The sequence below is a fragment of the Mustela nivalis genome (assembly GCF_964662115.1).
Source record: "Mustela nivalis genome assembly, chromosome: 3".
Lineage (NCBI taxonomy): Eukaryota > Metazoa > Chordata > Mammalia > Carnivora > Mustelidae > Mustela > Mustela nivalis.
The window spans coordinates 84470517-84496033 of record NC_139022.1 but is presented as its reverse complement, the minus strand read 5'-3'; the positions used below and the strand labels follow the sequence as shown (position 1 = coordinate 84496033).

Here is a 25517-nt window from a genome sequence, read left to right as displayed (position 1 = left end):
TTAAACATTAAAAGGGTACTAATAATAGGCATGTTAAAAACACACACACACGGGTGCCTGGGTGGCTCAGTGGTTAAGCCGCTGCCTTCGGCTCAGGTCATGATCTCAGGGTCCTGGGATCGAGTCCCGCATCGGGCTCTCTGCTCAGCAGGGAGCCTGCTTCCTCCTCTCTCTCTCTCTCTGCCTTTCTCTCTGCCTACTTGTGATTTCTCTCTGTCAAATAAATAAATAAAAAAATCATAAAACACACACACACACACACACACACACACACACACACACACACACACACACACATGAACACTGCTTGTCTATCAGTGAGCTTAAGAAACAGATTACCAATACCTTTGCAGTTCCTGAATGATCTTCCCCAACTAAAAGATCAGTCCTTCAATCTTTTTTTTTTTTTAATTTTTAAAATGATTTTGTTTATTTATTTGACAAAGATCACAAGTAGGCAGAGAGGCAGGCGGGGGGCAGGGGATGCAGGCTCCCCGCTGAGCGGAGAGCCCAATGCAGGGCTCCATCCCAGGACCCTGGGATCATGACCTGAGCTGAAGGCAGAGGCTTTAACCCACTGAGCCACCCAGGTGCTCCTTCAATCCGTTTTATACACTTAATCCTCCATTATCCAGATTAGCATCTGATTTTCAGGTTAAGTGTGGTAAGGCAGATCAAAAACACCCATGGGAGTGGAGTGAGGTACACTGATCTGTCCTTTAAGCCACAGTAAGGAAGAAGTATTCAAGTTACAGGTAAAATGATGAATTTCAAGACTGAATCCATTTTCTAACTAAATGAAACAAGACTTTAACACAGGATCCAGATGTATCTTTTGTGGGCCAAGAGATAACCCTGAATACTTGCAGCAACTGTTTCTTTTTTTTTTTTTTAAAGATTTTATTTATTTATTTGACAGACAGAGATCACAAGTAGGCAGAGAGGCAGGCAGAGAGGCAGGCAGAGAGAGAGAGAGAGAGAGAGAGAGAGAGAGGGAAGCAGGCTCCCTGCGGAGCAGAGAGCCCGATGCAGGGCTCGATCCCAGGACCCTGAGATCATGACCCGAGCCGAAGGCAGCTGCCCAACCCACTGAGCCACCCAGGCGCCCCGCAGCAACTGTTTTGTAGTAGAAGTAGGCTTTAAGGAAAAAAGCTCTTGGAGGCTTTTGATTCAACACTTACTGTATCCGCACCAAGTACAAAACTGAATTTCTAAGATTCAGCACTCAGTGGAGAGGGCACAGCCCTGGACGTGGGTTGAAGCTCTGGAAATTTGGCTCAAGGTCTGAGCTTGCTGAGAACAACCTTGGCGGTACCAGAGGGCGCAGTTCTTGTGGTGGTGCTGTGTCCTGCCAGCAGGCGGCGCTAGAAAAATCACCTGGGCAGGGAGCTGTTAGAAGGGCACAATGGAGGCCGGACTTAAGTGCCTTGGGGGGAAAAGAAGTGTTCCACCACTACCCTCTAGTGACTGAGCTTTATACTCTGTCTGCTTTGAGCCCAGGTCTTTGTACAGAGTCTGGATCCATTACTGCAGAGAAGGCAGTGAAGGCTGGATTTGGACATGAGAAGCAACAACATGGTAACTGATACAGCTATTACTTATTAAATTTAATAATTTAGACATAAAGCAAAAAGAACCTAGTTAGGTCTTTTTTTTTTTTTTTTTTTTAAAGAGTCACTGACAGGATACGTGCACATGCATGGTTATAAAAACGTCTTACATGATATACAAGAAACAGGGTAGTAGTTGATTTTAAGGAGGGGACCAGGACAACTAGGGGATGGGGGGGTTGATTCTTTTCTCTTGCATATCTTTTGTACTATGTGAATTCTCTACCATGTGACTGTACTATTAAAAATGGTATTTCAGGGGCACCTGGGTGGCTCAGTTGGTTAAGTGTCTGCCTTCAGTTTGGGTCATGATCCCGGCATCCTGGGATCAAGCCCCACGTTGGGCTCCTGGCTCAGTGGGGAGCCTGCTTCTCCCTCTCCAGCTTGCCCTGCTTGTGTTCTCTCACTCGCTGACAAATGATTTTTTTTTTTTTAAAGATTTTATTTATTTAACAGACAGAGATCACAAGCAGGCAGAGAGACAGGCAGAGAGAGAGGAGGAAGCAGGCTCCCCGCTGAGCAGGGAGCCCGATGCGGGGATCGATCCCAGGACCCTGGGATCATGACCTGAGCCGAAGGCAGAGGCTTTAACCTACTGAGCCACCCAGGTGCCCTGATTTTTTTTTTTTTAACAGATTTTTATTTATTTATTTGACAGAGATCACAAGTAGGTAGAGAGAGGAGGAAGCAGGCTCCCCGATGAGCAGAGAGCCTGACTCGGGGCTTGATCCCAGGACCCCGGGATCACGACCAGGGTTGAAGGCAGAGGCTTTAACCCACTGACCCACCCAGGCACCCCCTGACAAATGAATTTTTCAGAAATTAAGATTTTGGGGCACCTGGGTAGCTCAGTGGGTTAAAGCCTCTGCTTTCGGCTCAGGTCATGATCCCAGGGTCCTGGGATCGAGCCCCATGTTGGGCTCTCTGCTCAGTGGGGAGCCTGCTTCCCTTCCCCTCTCTCTGCCTGCCTCTCTGCCTACTTGTGATCTCTGTCAAATAAATAAATAAAATCTTAAAAAAAATACTCTTTAAAAAAAATTAAGATTTTATTAAATTTGGGGGCGCTTGGATGGCTCAGTGGGTTAAGCCTCTGCCTTTGGCTCAGGTCATCATCTCAGGGTCCTAGGACTGGGCCCTGCGTTGGGCTCTCTGCTTGGCTCTGCTTTTCCTTTTCCTACTTGTGATCTCTCTCTCTCTATGTCAAATAAATAAATAATTAAATATTTTATTAAATTTCAACATCTTTAAAAAATTTGAATTTTGAAAATTTTTGAAGATTTTATCAGAGAAAGAGCACAAGCAGGGGGAAAGGCAAGCATGGGGAGATGACCTGAGTCAAAGGCAGATGCTTAACCAGTGGAGCCACCCAGGTGTCCCTAAAAATGTTTTTGTTTTTTTTTAAATCAAAGATTTTTAAAATTTCTTTGACAGAGAAAGACATAGCAAGAGAGGGAAGACACTAGCAGGGAGAGTAGGCAAGGGAGAAGCAGGCTTCCTCACAAGCAGGGAGCCCAATGTGGGGCTCGAATATAGGACCCTGGGATCATGACCTGAGCTGAAGGCACACACTCAACGACTGAGCCACCCAGGTACCCTTAAAAATGGTATTTTAAAAATGAAGAGAACTCCACATAAATGATCTCTTCAAAGCCAGCAAGGATGTCTAGTGTAAAGCAGGGGCCAGCAAAGTGTGGCCTGAAACTACATAGGCTTGGAACTAAGACTCTTTTTTTACATTTTAAAAGTTTAAAAAAATATGTGACTAGCCTGCAAAGCTAAAATAATTCTCGCCCTTCACAAACAATGGAATACTTCCATGACAAAGTATTTTTAGACTGTAAGATTACTGTCCTGTTTTATTCTAGTATATGTTGTCTCCACAGGCTGCATAGGCCAACCCTATGCAGTTTAGTTGTTTCTAAACTTCTCCCCTTCTTCTTTTTTTTTTTTAAAGATTTTATTTATTTATTGACAGAGAGAAATCACAAGTAGATGGAGAGGCAGGCAGAGAGAGAGAGAGGGAAGCAGGCTCCCTGCTGAGCAGAGAGCCCAATGCGGGACTCGATCCCGGGACCCAGAGATCATGACCTGAGCCGAAGGCAGCGGCTTAAACCACTGAGCCACCCAGGCGCCCCAACTTCTCCCCTTCTGATCACCTATTTAACCCTCTGCAATTCCCGAAATCCTTCCACTCTACCCACATGAGAAATATCCCCTACTATCCTCAACCTCTTATCCAACAATACCTACATCATCTTTTTTTTTTAATTTTTTTTATTTTATTTATTTATTTTTTTTTTAAAAGATTTTATTTATTTATTTGACAGACAGAGATCACAAGCAGGTAGAGAGGCAGGCAGAGAGAGAGAGAGGAGGAAGCAGGCTCCCCGCTGAGCAGAGAGCCCAATGTGGGACTCGATCCCAGGACCCTGAGATCATGACCTGAGCCGAAGACAGAGGCTTAACCCTCTGAGCCACCCAGGCGCCCAATACCTACATCATCTTGTTCTAACTTCGTATTTTTCAGATTTTTACCAGGAATCACAGTAAGAAATTTCATGTAAACAACTGACACATTCAAAAACATGTACACAAATGAACTAAGAATTACAAAAAAAACTCCTCAAAGTTATATACTATTTTACTTATGTACAAATATAACAAATTCAGAAATGCAAATTCCTTGGAAGAGTTGTTTATATGGTGCAATATTCAGTTGTTCTTACATTCTCTCCCACAAGGCTTTTCTTTTCTCCATTCCACCAAAACAGCGTTTATGAAGGTCACCAGTGATCTCAACATTGCTCAATTCAATGAGCAATGTTCAGTACTTCTCAAACCTCATCCTACTTTACTTGTTAACATCATCTAACCCAGCAGTAACTCTGATGTGGCCCATCACTCTCTCCTCAAATGCTTCATTTGCCTTCCAGGGCACCCCTTTTGGGTTTGTTCCTAACTCACTGAGTTCCTCATTCTCCTTTACTGCTTCTCATATCTGACGTCTAAACACTGGGGATACTCTGGAGTTCTCGGACATCTCTGTGTAAATGGAGATCTGGTCCTGTTGAACAGCTTGAAATTCCAAGTCTATGTGAACTTGTACATTTTCATGTCTAGCCCAGATCTCTTCTCTGAACTCCTGACTCGTATCGAACTCCTCTTAATATGAGCTATGAGTTTCATCTCAGGTTTCACCTGTCTAAACCCAATTCCTATCCTTCCCTTCCCTCAAGTACTCTTCATGCCAACTTCTCCATGTCAGTAAATTCCACCTTTGTTCTACTTGCTGAGGCCCAAGTCATCTTTGATTTCTCTTTCATACTCCACATGCAATCAATCTATACGCAAAGGCTGAGCTCTACTTTAAAATTACACTCAGGTCCAACCACTACTACCCACTGGTCTTAACCAGTCAACAGCCTACTGCCTCCCTTGAATCTTATTGTCTATTTTCAACACAAACACAACAGTCATAAGACAGTTTCAATAAATCAGATAATGCTGTATCTTTGGTTCAAAACCTTTCAATGGATCCCAAATGAAAATAATTGCAGAAGACCTTACAGTGGCCTACATGTGACCTGACCGCTGGCTACCTCTCTTACCTCCATCTCTTTAATCTCTCCTCCTCGTTCACTTCCATTCCACTGGTTTCTTTGCCATTCCCTAAACATGCCAAATTCACTCTTAGGGCCTTTGCACTTGTCATTTCCTTTGCCAGGGAGGTTCTCTCTGTACTTACACGAATGGCTCTCATTTTCTTTGCATCTGTGCTCAGATGTCACCTCAGCTTCCCTGACCATTCTTTTTATTTTGTTAATTTTTATTTATTTTTTAAAGGTTTTATTTATTTATTTGACAGGCGGCCGGGGCGGGGGGAGAGCAGGCTCCCTGCTGAGTGGATAGCCCAATGTGGGGCTCAATCATGACCTGAGCCAAAGGCAGAGGCTTAACCCACTGAGCCACTCAGGTGCCTCTCTTTTTAACTTTTTAATAATCTCTACAACCAACATGGGGCTTGAACTTACAACCCCCAAGAGCAAGAGTCGCATGCTCTCCCAACCGAGCCAGCCAGGTGCCCCCTTGACCATTCTTTTTAAAAAAGCATCTACGCGGGACACCTGGGTGGCTCAGTTGGTTAAGCAGCTGCCTTCAGCTCAGGTCATGATCCCAGCATCCTGGGATCGAGTCCCACATCGTGCTCCTTGCTCCGCAGGGAGCCTGCTTCTCCCTCTGACTCTGCCTGCCACTCTGTCTGCCTGTGCTCGCTCTCTCTCTCTCTCTCTCTGACAAATAAATAAATAAATAAATAAATAAAATCTTAAAAAAAAAAAAAAAGCATCCACGCTCCAGTTGCAACCCCTGCGCAATCCCTTCCCCTGCTTCATTTTTGTTTGCAGCATGTATTACCATCTGGTGCCTTTACACACTCCACAAACATGTACTGGGCTGCTACAAATACATTACATACCTTTAGTTTGTCCAGGCGAAACTTCTGAAAGAAATAGCTTTTTATATTAACTCTTCCTCCACAGCAAAAAAGGTAGGGAGCATCCCAGGTGGATGGATACCAATCCTTAGACTCAAATGAAACAATAGGATTCTCTACCTCTCCTGAGAATTTGAACGGACAGAGATATAGTCAAATGGATAGTAGGTAATGCAAGTAGGTAATGCAACCGTGGTAATGCAAGGCAGTGATGAAAGCACAAAAGCACGGACAGCCATGTTAGGCAGTGCGTATGAGGAAAATCTGAAGGAGGCCAGAAGACAGAGAGGCAGGCAGATAAGACAAAGTATGGAGAGGAGAATGACAGTATGACTTCCAAGAAATGGAACAGAGCCATGGTCCCTGACTGGCTAGGTCCAGTGCCATTACACTCAGATTCATATAAGCTTGGTTTCCTAAACTTGAATTATTAACAATATGGCTTTACAACTGCTGTATGTTCACCCTGCTGCCTTTTATCTAGGTCTGAGAAGTTCTCTTCCTACAAATTTTAAACAGATTTACTTCACCATATATATTCTAAAGAAAATTACTCCTATAGTCAAGGTTAAAAAAATTTATCATTTATTTTTAAAGGCATTAATAAAAACCTTAACATACTTTATACTAAGAAAGATATAATATACAAATGGGCTGAGTTGAAATTTTCACAGATTGACTTTTCTTTACTACATGTAACTGAGTTTCTTTTAATTACTCACATTTCCACTGCTGAGTTATTCAAACTGATTATTCCCCTGAAACACATGGCTGGTTATTTAAGCATGAGTCATGTGCAACAAGGGGAAATGAAGGCGATTATGCCACCCAACCAACTGTTCATGAAGAAAAAACGACATTTTGTTCATGTTGACCATGGCGCATCAAAATACCATTCTCCTCGGGAGACAGCTGCACCTGTTTTTTTGGGAATAAAGATCGAGATATAAGTATGCAGTTAAAAAGCCTATTTTCTTGGGGCACCTGGGTGGCTCAGTTGGTTAAGCAATTGCCTTCGGCTCAGGTCATGATCCTGGAGTCACAGGATCAAGTCCCACATCGGGCCCTCTGCTTATCAGGGAGCCGGCTTCTCCCTCTGCCCCTCGCCCATTTCATGCTCGCTTGCTCTCTCAAATAAATAAAATCTTAAAAAAAAAAAAGCCTATTTTCTTATAAAATCAAAAGAAATGGGGCGCCTGGGTAGCTCAGTTGGTTAAGTGTCTTCTTTTGGCTCAGGTCATGATAACAGAGTCCTGGGATGGAGACCTGTGTCAGGCTCCCTGCTTAGCATGGAGTCTTGCTTCTCCCTCTGCCTGCCACTCCCCCTGCTTATACTCTCTGTGTCAAATAAAATCCTAAAAACAACAACAGCAACAACACACACACACACACACACACACACACACAAGAAAATGGAAAGCAATACACTCAAGGGAAATAAAACTAGAATATAATATGCTAATATACTTAATGCCATAAAAAATTCAATCTTTATAAGATACTTAATTACACAAATTGTGAAATTCACGTGAGTAAATGTGCAAGACTATTTTAAAAATAGTATTTTTTTTATAAAGATTTTATTTATTTGACAGAGAGATCACAAGTAGGCAAAGAGAGAGGGAAAACATGATCCCTGCTGAGCAGAGAGCCTGATGCGGGGTTATATCCCTGGACTGAGATCATGACCTGAGCTGAAGGTAGAGCCTTAACCCACTGAGCAACCCAGATGCCCCTAAAAAATTTTAATAAACACTGGTATTTGATCTGTTCTAACAGAATTAAAAACATTACAAAACAGTGATCAAAATAATGTATTTTTAGTTTTTTTTTTTTTTAAAGATTTTATTTATTTATTTGACAGAGAGAAATTACAAGTACACTGAGAGGCAGGCATAGAGAGAGAGAAGGAAGCAGGCTCCCTGCTGAGCAGAGAGCCCGATGCGGGACTTGATCCCAGGACCCTGAGATCATGACCTGAGCCGAAGGCAGCGGCTTAACCCACTGAGCCACCCAGGTGCCCCTAAAAAATTTTAATAAACACTGGTATTTGATCTGTTCTAACAGAATTAAAAACATTACAAAACAGGGATCAAAATAATGTATTTTTAAAAAGCCCCCAAAACAAAAAACCGGAGTGCCTGGGCAGCTCAGTTGGTTAAGAAGGTGCCTTTGGTTCAAGTCAAGATCCTGGGGTCCTGGGATTGAGCCCTGTGTCAGGATCCCTGTTCAGCAAGGAGAGTCTGCCTGTCCCTCTCCCTCTGCCCCTCAACCCCCACCCACCAGCTTGTGCTCTCTTACTTTCCAATAAAAATCTTAAAGAAAAAAAACCCCAACGGTGATTACAATACAAACAACATCACCCACCTGCAACAGGCAATTAAACCTAATTACCTAGAAATTAAAACATTATACATCTCTAGAGTTGAAAACAAAGTCTTAGAGTATCTAGAAAATGCTAAGAATTCTACATAATAGAATCTACAAAATACAACTAAAGCACTGTCCAGAGAAAAAGTCATTGTCCTAAGATATCCATTTTGACAAACAGTGGATTAGAAGGAGTTTGTGAAACTTAATAAGGAGAGCAAAAAGAGGAAACTAATTCCTACTCTATCATCTGGGTCCACTGGGTCCTATTCTATGTTTTGAGTTTCTTTTCTGAGCAGGTCTCATAGCTCTTTGTAAGGACTCATGACTCATTATTTCCTAGAGGTCTGCCAAAGAACAGAAAAAATTTACTTAGAATTATAAAGATAAAACTCCTATCTTGCAATTTTGCTTTAATGTTATTGAATTTTTTTACAGATGTAAAATAGAAAATTTTAGTGATTTTATTATCCCTTAACTTTGAATATTTTGTTATTCTTCATCTCCGTATTTTACTTTAACTCATTTGGTGGCCAGCCTTCAGCGTTGCCCCAGTGAGAACTGCCTCCTGGTAGGCATGCCCTTGGTAGACCCCTCCAGTTGACTGTTCATCCCACTCTTCTGACTTTAGTGGGTTGGACTTACTTCTAAAGAACAGAAAAGGGCAGGGCAGTGTTTCATTCAGAAACTAAGTTATTAAAATGGGTATGGTCTTGCTCACTCTCTTTTGGATCACTCCCCCTGGGGAATCAAGCTGTCACACTGTGACTCTCAGGCTGTATATGGAGAGCCCCAAAAAGCAAGGTCCTTAGGTCTCCAACAAAAAGCCATGAGTGAGCCTGGAAGCGGATCCTCCAGTCCCAGTGAAAACCTGAGAGGACTGTAATCTCAAGGGAACTACCCAGCTAATAAGCTGCTCCTGAATTCCTGACCAACAGAAACTAGAGATAATAAATGTGCTGTTTTGAAGTGCTAAATTTTGTGGTGAACAATTGATAATACACTCACCGATTATCTGCAGCTATGCTTAAAAAAAAAAAAAAAAAAAAAAAGACTGAAATAGTAACATGAAATCACCTAAAATGATGATGAAATAAATCATCAACAATGAGATGATTACTATTACAGCATCCTTCAGTTTTCTTATTCTCTTACCCAAAGTACTGGATTTTCTTTCAAAAAGTTACTACTTTTTAAGATTTTAGATTTTATATATTTGACAGAGCACAAGCAGGAAGAGTGGCAGGCAGAAGGAGAGGAAGGAGGAGAAGGAGGCCTCCCCACTGAGCAGGGAGTCCAATGTGGGGCTCGATCCCAGGACCCTGAGATCATGACCTGAGCCAACCAACTGAGCCACCAGGTGCCCCAGAAAAAAATTTTGTATTACTTCTTAGTCTTTTCATTTTCTTATTTTTTAAGTAATGACTACACCCATTGTGGGGCTCTAACTGACGACCCTGAGATTGAGTCTCACGACCCTGAGATTGAGTCACATGCGCTTCCGACTGAGTCAGCTGTCCTTGAGAAAATATTTGTGATCCCTACTGTAGGCTAAGAGTGGTGGTAAACTTGTTCCTATAAGCCAAGTCTCAGATGATGAGTCTTCAAATGGCATATGCTACTTACATGCATTTTCTCCAACTGAAGAACTGATATATTTCTGAGGACAAAAAAAGGAAATACAGCACTGTGTTTCAAGTGCTTCAATAGGAAGGATTTCATCATAATACCTTGTGGCAAAAACGTGAACAATCCCACTTTGCTAAAAAACAATCTTTTTTCGGGACGCCTGGGTGGCTCAGTGGGTTATGCCGCTGCCTTTGGCTCAGGTCATGATCCCAGGGTCCTGGGATGGAGCCCTGCATCGGGCTCCCTGCTCAGCAGGGAGCCTGCCTCTCTCTCTGCCTCTGCACGCCTCTCTGCCTGCTTGTGTGCTTTCTCTCTCTCTCTCTGACAAATAAATAAAATCTTTAAAAACAACAACAACAAAAACAATCTTTTTTCCCTGCCACCAGACAGTATTCAGCTTTTATGGCTTATGCACCAAAATTCACTTGATAAAGTTTTCAGCAAAGACAAGACCTATAGCTCTTAAACACATGAAAGGATGCTGGACTTTACAATAATAAAAAATTATAATGAGATAACCATTTCCAACTATAAGACTGACAAGAATCCAAAGGTTTCATAAATTATTGAACAGACTGGGGGAAACAGGAACTCTCAATGTTGATGAGAATATTAAAACAGTCTCTACAGAGAACATGGGAAGAAATTATTAAAATTATATATGTATATTCTCTTCAACCTAGCAGTTCTAATTCTAGAATCCAAACCAAGATTAGAATTCTAGACTCTATTAAGGTAATCCTAAAAAATGTATTCAAAAATTTACAAAAAGAATTATGTAAGAGTACTGACTGTAGCATTAAATAGCAAACAATTAGGAAAGCCTAAAATTCCATCAATAAGAGCTCAATTAAGTAAAAGACACAGCTCCACATAAAAATATCATACAACTTTAAAAAACAAGGCAGTTTTATTTTTTAATATTTTATTTATTTATTTGATAGAGATTACAAGTTGTCAGAGAAGCAGGCAGGGAAAAAATCCTCGCTGAGCAGAGAGCTTGATGCGGGGCTCGATCCCAGGACCCTGAGATCATGACCTGAGCCGAAGGCAGAGGCTTTAACCCACTGAGCCACCCAGGCGCCCCAAACAAGGCAGTTTTATATACTGGTATGAAGTAGTCTCCAAAAAATGTTGAAAAAGCACTTACCTATTAAGAGAACACTGTCTGGATTACCTACAAAAATGAAAAAAATTTAAAGTTGAAAGGAATAATATGATAGAAACATCTTACCACATTTTTTTCAATTATATATTATCTTTACTGTCAGTGAACATACACAGCACACATATACACGAACACAAAACATCAAAAGGTGTGCTGTGAAGTCTCCCTCACATGCCTAACCTAGTCTCTCTCCAGAGATGACCTGAGTATCACCCTGAGGTGACCATCAATGCACAGACATGTCTGTAAGTGTGTATTTACATCAATGGCAGGCAGCATAATACATTTCTGCATATTTTTTCATTTAAATATATCTATCTTCCTATCAGATTGTTCTACATTAATAAGTAACAATGCAGTTCTTTATTTTAGAGAGACAGTGAGTGCCAGAACGGGAGGAAGAGCAGAAAGAGAGGGACAAACAGATTCCACGCTTAGCACGGAGTTCATGCCCACGACCTCGAGATCATGACCCACGCCAAGATCAAGAGTTGGAGGCCTAACTGACTGAGATACCCAGGCACTCCAATGATGTAGTTGTTTAAAAAAATAAAGAACTTTATGGCTTTTTCCCAGGATTCCTTAGTCTTTCAACGTTAAATTCTTTTATTTTTATTTTTCTGTTTTTTAAAATTTTCCCTCTTGGGTACCTCAGTGGGTTAAAGCCTCTGCCCTCGGCTCAGGTCATGATCCCAGCGTCCTGGGATGGAGCCCCACATTGGGCCCTCTGCTCAGCGGGGAGCATGCTTCCCTTCCTCTCTCTCTCTCTGCCTGCCTCTCAGCCTACTTGTGATCTCTGTCAAATAAATAAATAAAATTTTTAAAAAAGAAAAAAAAAATAGGAGGAACTGGCATGCCTGGCTGGCTTAGTCTGAACTCTCGACCTCAGGGTCACTGAGTTTCAGTCCCACATTGGGTGTAGAGATAACTTAAATAATAAAACTTAAAAATAACAGGAGGAACAGCTAGTAGTATACTTGTCTTCCTTCCATAGATTATGAAAGCTGGCATTGGGCAACAGATAGCACAGGGCAGAGATCCATGAAAAAAGCAAACACTTAAGGTGAGTTTTCCATTCACCCCATTTTGGAAGGAAACAATTTCCAAGGCAGAGCTTGAACAGGTATTGTTCTTCGTATGTGGAAAAAGAGAGAGTTTGGGCCTTGGAATAAGGGACCTAGAATCTAAAGATGTAAGGTCTAGTAAGCAGGGATTTGAAAATGTGGAGCTCCAGAAACCTGTGTAAAATTTCTACTTAGGTACTTGCCCAAATCCTAAATTATGCAGATACCACAGAGCTTGGAAGCAGTGCAGGGGGGCTGAGAGCTGAAGGGAGAGTTTTAAGGTCATCCAGAGTGCCATCACTTACTCTGTACCCAAGGAAAAGCCATTTCACTTCTATGAGTCTTTTTTTTGTCTATAAAATGGGAATAGTAATATCTAACTTGATGGTGCTATAAAGATCAAATGAAGTAAGCTAAGCCTAGTACACCCAGTAATCTTTCATGTGCAGTTTCTAGTTTCCTTTACAACAAAAACCCAAACTAATAAACCTAAGGAATCCACTGAAAACAAATTCCATAAAGTAAGATTTTACTGACTCTTTATCTAAACACAAAGACTATAATGCTTCACATCGACTACAATGTGAAGCATTGTAGTCTTCTGCCTGGAAACCAAGATCTGGTTTTATTTAGTGAAATACGGCTGTCCACCACCCTTCCGGGCTGCCGCAGTGGTGCCTGTGAATGCCCTGGCTGATGCTCTCAAGAGCATTAACAGTGCTGGGTTCTTATTAGGCCATGCTCCAGAGTCGTCATTCAGTTTCTAACTGTGATGATGAAGCATGGTTACATTGGTGATAGAAATCACTGATGATCACAGAGCTGGGAAAACTGCTGTAAACCTCATGGTAAAATTAAACACGTATGATCAGCCTCAGATCTGATGTACAACTGAAAGATCTAGAAACATGGCAGAATAATGTTCCTGTCCCATCAGTTTGGTTTCATTGTCCTCACAAACTCAGCTGGCATCATGGACTATCAAGAAGCAAGATGAAAACACACAGGAGGGAAAATTCTGGGATTCTTTTTCTAGGGATGTAATATATACAGCCAAATAAAATCCCTCAATGGACATGAATGAATGAATGAAGTGAAATGTAAATTCCAAATTATGTGCTATTTTAAAATATAAGACAAATTTATGTGTCATATTAATTAGTAATGAAATGATTAGAACTTGAAAGTCATAAGTTACTTTCCTTAACCATATTACTTGTTACCTCCAAAATATGTTACATATAGTATCTGAAAACAACCGTAACACAACCGTAACTAAAAACAATCCTGTGTGAAAGAGTACATATTATATGAGGATTCCCTCATATAAAGTTCTAAAATAGGTAATCTTTGATCACAGAATTCAAAATGGTGATTTTTTATACTGAAGAAAATGTTCTATATCTTGGTTAAGGTGTAGTTAACAATGATACGCCTTCTCAAAACATGGAACTCTCATTTTAAAGATTTATTTCAGTGAGAGTGAGGGAGAGCGCAAGACAGCAAGAGAGAGCAGGGGGAACGGCAGAGAGCGGGGGGATAAGCAGACTCCTGCTGAACGGGGAATCTGACAAGGGGGGCTTGACCGAGATCACGACCTGAGCCAAAATCCAGAGTCAGACACTCAACTGAGCCACCCAGCCACCCCTAAATTCTCCATTTTAAATCTGTGCCTTTTACTGTATACAAATTATACCTCAAACAAAGGTACTGTGAAAAAAAATGTGGGCTATGTACAAATGTTGTTGAGCCATTCTGAAAGGCCATGATTCATACATAAAAATGACCAAATGCCAAGTACTTAGTGAGAGAACTATACAGTGAATGTTTTCTACAAACTGCCGTATACAAAACACAGACTCTGCAGTGGCAGGAATTGCTCTTATTCAAGGTTCAGAATTTGATTTCTGAGCTGAATTGTTTTTACACTCATCAAGAGCTTCAAACAACACGTGCCTTAGAAGTTTTTAACTGTTAAAAACCATTAACCCCGTAGTTTATTTACGTTAATGGCAACCATGCAGAAAAGCTATGTTTATTAAACGTGACTGAGGTACAGTGGTCTCTGGCCAATCCTTTAAAGAAGGCACTCTTCCAGTATGTCACCTCACCTGTCTCTCTTCCACCACCCAGGCGCCCTTTAATAGTTTTCGATTAACTTTTTTATTTTTTAACATTTCATTTAAAAAAAATTTTTTCCGAAAAAAGATATTATATATTAGAGAGAGAGAGCGTGCACGCATGCAAGCACAAGCAGGGGGAGCGGCTGAGGGAAAAGGAGAAGCAGGTTCCCCACTGAGCAGGGAGCCCGACATGGGCCTCTATCTCAGGACCCTGGGATCATGACTTGAGCCTAAGGCAGATGGTTAACCAACTGAGCCACGGAGGCACCCCACCATTTCAATTTTTTTTAAATTTAATTAATTTTTTTTTTTAAAGATTTTATTTATTTATTTGACAGAGAGAGATCACAAGTAGGCAGAGAGGCAAGCAGAGAGAGAGAGAGAGGGAAGCAGGCTTCCTGCGGAGCAGAGAGCCCAATGCGGGGCTCGATCCCAGGACTCTGGGATCATGACCCGAGCTGAAGGCAGCGGCTTAACCCACTGAGCCACCCAGGCGCCCCCACCATTTCAATTTTTTAAAACACATGTTGTGAGGGGCGCCTGAGTGGTTTAGTGGGTTAAAGCCTCTGCTTTCGGCTCAGGTCATGAGCCCAGGGTCCTGGGATCGAGCACCGAATTGGGCTCTCTGCTCAGCAGGGAGCCTGCTTCCCTTCCTCTCTCTGTCTGCCTCTGCCTACTTGTGATCTCTCTCTGTCAAATAAAATCTTTAAAAAACAAACAAACAAACAAACAAACAAACAAAAACACATGTTGTGAAATTTATACAAAAGGTTCACTTTTATAATAATGGTACACTTACTCCTTAATTGAAATGTGAGCACCTTCCTTCTTTTTGGTTTTGTTTGAAACCCTGTAAGGAAACATAAAGGAATTTAAAAGAATAGCATACACATTTCCACTCTGTTCATATAACACATTTTACTAGTTCCACTTAAGAAAGTATCATCAGAAAATAAGTTCATAGCCTTTAAAAATATGCTTTAAAAGTGATCCCAGCGTAAACAACTATTAGGCTGTAATTAAAGAAATTTTCTTTCACGAAGTCCAGTGATGTTCCTGAGCAAACTTATACCTTAATTCTGTCAAGTAAAATATACACTGTGTCACTCTCATTTATGAAAACAAAACCATTAGAGACTATGTACTAAAGAACATTTTAGAAGTTAAGAAAAGCAGGACCAGTACTTAAATATTTATTTGTTTTTCCTGGTCAGACCTAACCCAAGTGCCCTATTCTTCTCTTCTGGCTTCCATGTGACCTTCTTTCCCTACACATGTATCAACTTTCCACTTTACTACTAATCTAGACTTTAGAGACCATAAGATATATTAAAAGTGATTTACTCTTAGTAAGTACCAAAGTTATAGCCTATTTCATGTTATTTCAAAAACACTACTCTTAAATCATCTGCATTATGCTTGGCTTTCTAGATTTCCAGAGGCTAAGAGGCGGACCCAAATCCTGTCTGGCTGTCCTAATGCGAACAGGTTGCTAATGGAAAAGTTGTCAGGCACGTTTCTGTGAAGCAATGGATAAGAAATGCTAGCTGAAGGGTGCCTGGATGGCTCATGTGGCTGAGTGTCTGACTCTTTTTTTTTTTTTTTTAAAGATTTTATTTATTTATTTGACAGAGAAATCACAAGTAGTCGGAGAGGCAGGCAGAGAGAGAGCAGAGAGCCCAATGCGGGACTCGATCCCAGGACCCTGAGATCATGACCTGAGCCGAAGGCAGTGGCTTAACCCACTGAGCTACCCAGGCGCCCCGAGTGTCTGACTCTTAATTTCAGCTCGTGTCATGTTCTCAGGGTTGCAAGAATGAGCTCTGCAGGGCGCCTGGGTGGCTCAGTGGGTTAAGCCACTGCCTTCGGCTCAGGTCATGATCTCAGGGTCCTGGGATCGAGTCCCGCATCGGGCTCTCTGCTCAGCAGGGAGCCTGCTTCCTCCTCTCTCTCTCTCTGCCTACTTGTGATCTCTCTCTGTCAAATAAATAAATAAATAAAATCTTTAAAAAAAAAAAAAAAAAAAAGAATGAGCTCTGCATAGGGCTCTGGGCTCAGAAGCCTGCTCAAGATTCTCTCTCCCCCTCCCTCTGACCCTCCCCCCACTAATAAATAAGTAAATCTAAAAAAAAAAAAAGCTAGCTGAGAGTTGTGCCTCACAATCCCTGGAAAGCAGCTCTTTCTCCCCATGCCTTAAGAGAACACCTTTTGTACCAAAGCAAAACAAAAAACAAAAAACAAAACCAAGTGAGCTGTAGGCAGTGGTAGTTAAAACATATTTAAGCTGTTAGAAAACTTAATAATGAGTAGTGGCTTCTTTTTAATGATAACAATTTCAAAGAGAAATAATGCAATATCTAGGAAACTGCAATTTCTTTACACTTCTGATGTAAATGTTTTACATTTTAATGTATGCAGGTATACGAGTAACACCCCTTAAAGATCTTTTCTTAGGAACAAGTTAGTCATAGGTTGGTTATGAATTTGTGGCAAATATTCTGGACCAGGCTGCATTTCCAAGAACCGCTGCTTGAACTCAGGAAAGAAAAGCAAACATCTGCAATTTAATGGTCATTATCATAGTTGTAAGTCCAGTGAAAAAACAGAGTATGATCAAGTACTTCAAATAGGAGTACTTATAAATATAATTTTACCAAGTCTAATTTTCATCCATGCCATCCTTCAAATTAAATATATTCAAAATGTTGGGGTGCCTGGGTAACTCAGTTGGTTAAGCATTTGATTCTTGATTTTGGCTCAGGTCACAATCTCAGGGTGGTGACACTGAACCCTGCATCAGTTTTATTCCAATCATAAAAGTTAAAAAAAGGGCAAAACTAATCTATGATGTTAGAAGTCAAGAAAATGGTTACCCTTGGGAAATGGAATGGTAGTGATCAGAAGGAAACACAAGGATGCTTCAGGATTATGATAATGTTTTGTTGTTGTTGTTGTTGTTGTTGTTTTTGTTGTTGTTGTTGTTTTTAAATACAGCTCCGTGTTTTCTTTTAAAATGATTTTTATTTGTCAGAGAGAGCGAGCGCGCGCACGAGCCTGTGAGTGTGAGCACATGCACATAAGCAGGGGAGCTGCGGGCAGAGAGAGAAGCAGGCTCCCTGCTGAGCAAGAAGCCCAGAGGGGGACTTGATCTGTGGGGTCATGACTTGAGCTGAAGGCAGATGCTTAATGGACTGAGCCACCCAGGCATCCCAATGTTTTTTTTAATCAAGCTATTCACTTCTAATACATGCATTTTTCTGCACATGTATTTCATTAAGAAGTTTACAACAATGACCAAATAAAACCATGAACCTATGCATAATATAAAGCTGAAAATAAAATATGGTGCATCTGGGTCAAAGAGCTCTCTCTTGTTCTAAAAAACTAAAAAATAATCACAAGTTACATCAATAGTTTATTTATATATTATACATATATTTTTTACATTTATTTATTTCAGAAAGAAAGAGCACGCAAGGGTGTATGTAAAAGAGAAAGTGTGGAGAGAACCCCAAGCAGACTCTGTGCTGAGCCTGAGGCAGGGCTTGAGACCATGAACTTGAGACCATACCCGGAGCTGAAACCAAGAGTCTGACACCCAGCCAATTGTGCCACTCAGTCGCCCTTACATTTTTCAAAATACTTCACAATAAAAAATATATGGAGAGAAATGTGAAGTGCAGAAAATGGAAGCTTAGCAAGTTAAGTGATTGGTCTCAAAGTATAACCTGTTAATTTGTTACTTTGCATTATCTTGTTGGTTATTAAAAGGGGAATTTCATCATACAATATAAATACACCAAGGTTACAACAGCTCATCATTAGCTTTTAAATAACAGTATTAATGGGAGCATGTACAGGTAATACATTTAAAAAAAAAATACACCTTCAAGTCAGTTGTTTTTCTTCTATACATTAATTAACCAGAAATTCAAGTACCTACAATATCACATCGTAAACTCAGCATGGTATAACAGCTTCCTTTTAAAAAACTTAAAAATTACAGTGAATTGAGACAGAGGTTATGCTTCTATCACAGCAAGGTCACTGCTGTGGAGACAATGACACCGGTAATATGTTCTGCTAGGCTCATGGAGCAGAGTGGAAGTTACAAGACTTTTCTTTTTTTTTAAATTTATTTGACAGAGAGAGATCACAAGTAGGCAGAGAGGCAGGCAGAGAGAGAGAGAGAGAGAGAGAGAGAGAGGAGGAAGCAGGCTCCCTGCTGAGCAGAGAGCCCGATGCGGGACTCGATCCCAGGACCCTGAGATCATGACCTGAGCCGAAGGCAGCAGCTTAACCCACTGAGCCACCCAGGCGCCCAAGACTTTTCAATATTAGAAAAAATCAAGGAATAAAAATTTTAGATCATTTGCCAAAATAGCAATCAGTGTCTTTCCTACAGTTTGATTTCTAGGGGGTATAGCTCAGGGGTAGAGCATTTGACTGCAGTTTAATTTCTAAGGTCCTAAGGTCAAGAAATTGGATCCAAAAGGTTGCAGGTAGAGAATATGTGAAGTATGTCCACATTTAAGGGAAGATCAAAACTCAACTGAAAGAACTGTGGACTGACACTGACAAATGTGGGCTGAACAAAAGTTCTTTCTAAAAGTGCTGTTTTGGGGTGCCTGGGTGGCTCAGTTCTTGGGCATCTGTCTTCAGCTCAGGTCATGATCCCAGGGTCTTGGGATTGAGCCCCGCATTGGGCTCCCTGCTTGATGGGAAGCCTGCTTCTCCCTCTCCCACTCCCCCCGCTTCTGTTCCCTCTTTCACAGTCTCTCTCTGTGTCAAATAAATAAGAAAAAAAAAAAAAAATGCTATTTTGAAGATTGTGATTCTGACTTTGGAGGAACTACAGAGATTGGCAGTGAAAGGAAATCACATGTAAAAATTCCATAAATAAAATTTTAAAAATTAAAAAATTTCGGGACACCTGAGTGGCTCAGTGGGTTAAAGCCTCTGCCTTCGGCTCAGGTTATGATCTCAGGGTCCTGGGATGAGTCCCACATCAGTCTCTCTGCTCAGCAGGGAGCCTGCTTCCTCCTCTCTTTCTGCCTGCCTCTCTGCCTACTTGTGATCTCTATCTGTCAAAGAAATAAATAAAATCTTTAAAATTAAAAAATTTCTTGATAAATCCCAATACTACATGCCTGCAACAGACTGATATATCACATGATAAGTATGGCGCTTCCGTCCCTAACATCCAGCCTGGATTATCACCTCAGACCTTCCTCTATGCACAAAAAGAACTTAACTCTTTTTGTCTTTCTTTTTTCAAGGTATTCTTCATTCTTTGTCTATCTCCTACAATGCATTTTTTTAAAAAAGATTATTTATTTATTTGACAGAGATCACAAGTAGGCAGAGTGGCAGGCAGATAGAGCGGGGAAGCAGGTTTCCTGCTGAGCAGAGATTCCCAATGTGGGGCTCGATCCCAAGACCCTGAGATCATGACCTGAGCCAAAGGCAGAGGCTTATTTACCCACTGAGCCACCCAGATGCCCCTCCTACAATGCATTTTTATTTCAGATTGAAAGAGAAAGATTAGGGGCCCCTGGGTGGCTCAGTGTTAAGCCTCTGCCTTCAGCTCAGGTCATGGTCTCAGGGTCCTGGGTTCGAGCCCCACATCAGGATCTCTGCTCGGTGGGGAGCCTGCCTCCCCCTCTCCCTCTGCCTGCCTCTCTGCCTACTTGTGATCTCTCTCCCTCTGTGAAATAAATAAATAAATAATCTTAAAAAAAAAAAAAAAAAGGAGAAAGGCTAATAAGACTGGAAAATAATTTGGGAAGGGCATCATTAAATTAGAAAACATATTATCAACATTATCCAATAACATGAAACAGTTACACTTAGCAGGGACAATACAAGAATACAAGAGTACAAGAATAATGTAAACTTTAAACAAATAATTGTGTGTTTTTTTAACTTTAAGGTGATTTTCAATCCTTAGGATCTACCAAACATAACAAAACACTTTTTTAGTCACAAAACAAAGTCACATAATCACAAAATGGTTGTCAGGAAAGATGCTAAGTGATCACTTACCATATAGTAACCAGTATGATAGCCACTCATGTACCAAGAGATTAACATACTTCCCAAAGCATCAGCATCATCAAAAGAATCTGGACATATGGGAGGTGGTGGGGGAATTATCTGGAAAAGGAGAAAGACGTACTTTAAAGTCAATAAACAAAAACTGAAGTCTGGACATCCATTTTACATAAAGAATGCTGGATATTTGTTGTATCTTCCTCTTTTATGCCATTTTCTATTTAAAACTTAAAAAAAAAAAAAAAAAGACATTTTGAGAAAGCCAAGGAGTAAAAACAAAAGACCAACAAAATCAAAATAAGTAAGAATCAAAAGACGATACATCATGTAAAAATGTCAGGTATTGTTTTGGCTTTTGAATTATTATTCCATTCCATTAATTATCTATGGGTAAAAGACCAAGTATAATATACTTTTTTTTTTTAAGATTTTATTTATTCAGAGAGAGAAAGAGAGCGCGAGCACGTGTGCTGGTGGGTAGGGGCAGAGGGAGAGAAACAATCTCAAGCTGATTCTATGCTGAACGTGGAGCCTGATGTGGGGTTCAGTCCCATGACCCTGAGATCATAGACCTGAGCCAAAATCAAGAGTCAGATGCCCAACCGACTGAGCCACCCAGACATCGCATGTATATATACTTCTATGGTTTTACTCAAAAACCACCCAGACAGCATATTAAGTAAAGGTCTTGTGTAGAACAGCTGCGCTGCCCCACTGGAACACATGCAATTTGCTAAAAAGCGTCTTGTATCTAGCCTACTGCTGATATCCAGAAGTCTACCATTAGAAACCCACACAGTCTATGCGAAGTTAACATCCAGGCATATATGGAAGAGCAAAAGATTAATCCTTAACTTACAGTGCAATTAAATCCTTTTAAGTAAGAGACACCTCCCTATAGAATGACATACAATTTCTGACAGGAAGGAATATAAGGCTCAGAGTTGGGGCCAATAAGAGGACTGAGTCTGGGTAGCAGAAGGGCATTAAAAACAAAAACCTGGGGTTCAGTTCCAATTGTTACCCACTAGAATCTGACCATAGGGATGGTCTAAAATGACATTTCGCAATCACCCATGTGCTGCTAAATCCCTAACTATGTATGAAAGCAACGTTTAATCTGAATTCTTTTGCACTTACTGGTGGTCCAGAAGGAAATGGAGGCAGCCAGCATGATAAGAAGTGTGGTGGTGGTGGAGGTGGTGGTGGGCCACTGAATTTTAGACCAGGCTGTAAAGAACATTCCAAAGGAAGATTAATGTACCCATTTACACATGAAAGGAGGAAAATGATTCAGTGCCATAAGAGTCAAAATAACCACCAAGAATAATATTATACATATCAAAAAAGATGAAATAGAATTTCATATACCAAATAGTGAAGACTCATAAATCTAGATATCCCTCATTTCCTTTCTATATAAACATTCAGAAAATCAAATCAAACTAAGAAAGACTCCTAATTACCTAATAAATCAGAGATAATATATTTACCAAGGTATGTAAATCACTAAAGACTATCTCCCCCACAGTTTTACTAATTTTGTAATCTTTTTACGGATGTCCTTTGAGTTACATATTACTGTAGAGCATATACTGTACAAATTAGATAAACCTCACGTGTAATAAGGAAAACCATGCCATGGTTGCAAAAAGTAGCCTCGTTGGTACTGTATGCAGCCTGTTGATTGTATGGGTTGCCCTAAGGGACCTTGGAGACAGCCCTTTCCAGTAGATGCTGAGGTCTGACCTCATGGCTATCTCCAATTTAGGCTGCAGACAGGTATGTGGGGTGCCTTTGCAAAGCCCCAGGTCACAGCAGCCAAAATCCACACTCGCCAAGTCATCATGTCCATCCCTACCAAGCTGCAGAAAAAGGAGCATGTAGAGGGGGTATAGCTCAGTGGTAGAGCATTTGACTGCAGAAAAAGGAGCATGTGATCGGAGCCCTACGCAGGGCCAAGTTCAAGTTCCCTGGATGCCAGAAGATCCACATCTCCAAGAAGTGGGGCTTTACTAAGTTCAATGCAGATGAATTTGAAGACATGGCAGCTGAAAAGTAGCTTATCTTAGATGGCTGTAGGGTCAAATACATCTCTAATCATTGCCCCTCAGACAAATGGAGGGCTCTGCACTCATGAGAACCTTGGCAACACCCCCTCCTGTTGTATTCATGCCCACCAATGCCCACCAATAAATCCAACTTCCTGTCCAAAAAAAAAAAAAAAAAGAAAAAGAAAAAGAAAAAGAAAAACCAGCCCCGCCCCGAGACCAATAAAGTATGATATATAAATTAAGAGGTCTGATCATTCTAGAAATTACAATATAAACCTAGTAAGAAATCTCTCACAGAAAATCTTCAAAAAAAGCTTTAGCAAGACATGATTTTTAATTTATTATTATTGCTGCCTGAATACTATAACCTCCAGTGAAGAAATCACTGCTTTATACAAAACAACTGGGTAGGGACACACGCACATGACACAACTTAAAGTAAAAATCTTTTTTTCCTCCAAAGATTGAACTAATTAATTTATATGAGAGACAGAATGAGCGGGGAATGGGGGAAGTGGGGCAGAGGGAGAGGCAGACTCTCCCCTGGGCAGGGAACCTGACATGGGGCTCGATCCCACGACCCTGAGATCATAACCTGGGCTGAAAGCAGACACTTAATCGACTGAGCCACCCAGGTGCCCCAGTAAAAATCTTTTCCAAGGTCGTTACTTACAGCCAAAAGAACCATATAGGAAAATATTATTTGCATTTTATTCTACAGAACAATCTGGGAGCACCCTAGGATTTAATCTGTATTAGATGTAAATGCTGTGTTTTCCTCCAGTTTTTACACACTTACCCAAGTGACGTGGGGAACTAGAGTATAACACCCAGCTGACCGTAAAACACCATACCTTCTAACTTAAGTTCACTAAATCATCAGACTAACATGCAATAGTTGGGAAAGTCTTTCAGTATAAAATACTCTGTATTACGTTACTACCTTATTTCCTTTACAAAAAATTTTCAAGGGGCACTTGGGTGGCTCAGTGGGTTAAAGCCTCTGCCTTTGGCTCAGGTCATGATCTCAGGGTCCTGGGATCGAGCCCCCATCAGGCTCTCTGCTCAATGGGGAGCCTGCTTCCCTCTCTCTCTGGCTGCCTCTCTGCCTACTTGTGATCTCTGTCTGTTAAATAAATAAATAAATAATATTAAAAAAAAATTTTTTTAAGTGTAGATATGTAAGTATCTACAGAAAATTACAGTTTCACAGAAAAGCTAAAACTCACTTAATGGAGGAGTAGAAAGTTCTTAACTATTTCCTCGGAAAACTTTTTTGAGTAAAAATGTACCTTTCCTGGTCCCAGTCCCGATCCTGGCATGGGGGGCGGTGGAGGGAGAAAAGAGTTCCATGGAGCAGCTTTTGACTTGATGTTATTGGGTTTATTTCCAGGAGACCTGGAGGAGGAGTTCTCACTTTCATCTGTTGAAATTTGACTCTCGTTTTCATTCTTTAGAAAGAAAAAACAGATGTGTTTTTGTTATACAGGTATCTTTTTTTTTTTTTTTTAAAGATTTTATTTGTCAGAAAGCGTGACAGAGAGCACAAGCAGGGGGTGCAGCAGACAGAGGGAGAAGCAGGCTCTTGCTGAGCAGGGAGGCCGATGTGGGGCTCAATCCCTGAACCCTGGGATCACAACCTGCACTGAAGGCAAACACTTAACCCACTGAGCCACCCAAGGTGTCCCTAAAAGTATCATTAAAAAAGAATTAGTGCTTCAGGGTGCCTGGGTGGTTCAGTGGGTTAAGCCTCTGCCTTCAGCTCAGGTCGTGATCCCGGAGTCCTGGGATCAAGTCCCACATCGTGCTCTCTGCTCAGCGGGGAGCCTGCTTCCCCCCCTTATCCCTGCCTGCCTCTCTGCCCACTTGTGATTTCTCTCTCTGTTTGTCAAATAAATAAAATCTTAAAAAAACAAACAAACAAAAAAAAGAATTCGTGATTTCAGTAGATCAAACTAACAACTAGTTGTAGTATTTAGTTTCTCATCCCCTCTTGGCTTCCAAGAATTCCGCCCCCCCCTCCGTATCCTTACCTCCTGAGCATTCTGTTCTACATTATTAGCTACTTCAGAGGCTGGGGAAAGTAGATCAGACATATTTTGCTCCTCCCTATTTCCATATCCGGTATAAACCACAACACAGGTTTCTCTCTTAAAATCAATTGAAGCAATGGTAGCTGGGTAAACGCAGCCATCTTCTGACCAAATGGCAGAACATTTGTCACCAACTTTCCACTATAAAAGAAACCAAAGATACATACACTCACATACTTCCTTTAAAGAGGATGAACTGCAATCTTGTTTAGGTAGGGTATGGTAGGCTGTGAAGGGGATAGTCTCCAGTTAACTCATCCGGAATGCAGAATCATATAAAAAGGTTTGGGGCCCAAAACACACAAGTATGAATTTCCAATATAATTCTGTTTATATCATCAAGCCACAGATTTGCCATATAAATTCGGCCATTTATATAATCACAGACAAGTTTCTTAATCTCTTTTAAGTCTCATTTTCCTCATCTGTTAATTAATTACAACAAAATCTACCTCATGTATTTGCTGTAAAGAAGAGAAAGGGGGAAGGCGTGTAAAGTGTCCTGTGCTGTGACCCAGGACACAGGGATAGCTTATCAAATGTTAGCTCTCTTCCCCCTTGGTAATGATAAAATTAAAGGAACTGATGAGACACCAAAATATTTAGCTTTCGGGTCTACTAATTTAAATAGGAGATGTGATTCCACCTAGAATATTTGGTTCCTGGGTATTAGTTCAAGGGACCATAGAATGTGTGGTCCAAAGTGGGGGTAAAAGAAAGCAGAGCCATCTCTCAGCTTAAGTAGAACACTGCCAATTCAGATTAGGGTTCTGTAGTACTCCTCTCAAATAGCATTGGGTTCCTCTACAGCACCCCTCATATAAAGTAAACACAATCTTCAATGGATCATTCCCAACCAA

At 40.9% G+C, this 25517-nt stretch overlaps 1 protein-coding gene across 2 annotated transcripts in view; it reads right to left on the bottom strand.

The window, feature by feature from the left end:
* Positions 1–6664: 6664 nt before the first annotated feature.
* LOC309860670 (survival motor neuron protein) overlaps positions 6665–25517 on the bottom strand; it is a 33113-nt gene continuing 14260 nt past the window's right edge. Inside the window, exons 4-10 of one of the 2 annotated variants that reach the window (XM_082722987.1) lie at positions 24598–24798; positions 23857–24015; positions 21651–21740; positions 20502–20612; positions 15256–15306; positions 11252–11278; positions 6665–7020 (exon numbers count right to left, since the gene is read on the bottom strand). In XM_082722987.1, the coding sequence (XP_082579113.1) occupies positions 15259–15306; positions 20502–20612; positions 21651–21740; positions 23857–24015; positions 24598–24798 (609 nt within the window). In that variant the 3' untranslated portion in view covers positions 6665–7020; positions 11252–11278; positions 15256–15258. Of the gene's footprint in view, positions 7021–10103; positions 10133–11251; positions 11279–15255; positions 15307–20501; positions 20613–21650; positions 21741–23856; positions 24016–24597; positions 24799–25517 lie in introns of those variants that run through there. The other variant, XM_082722988.1, reaches the window with a different exon arrangement.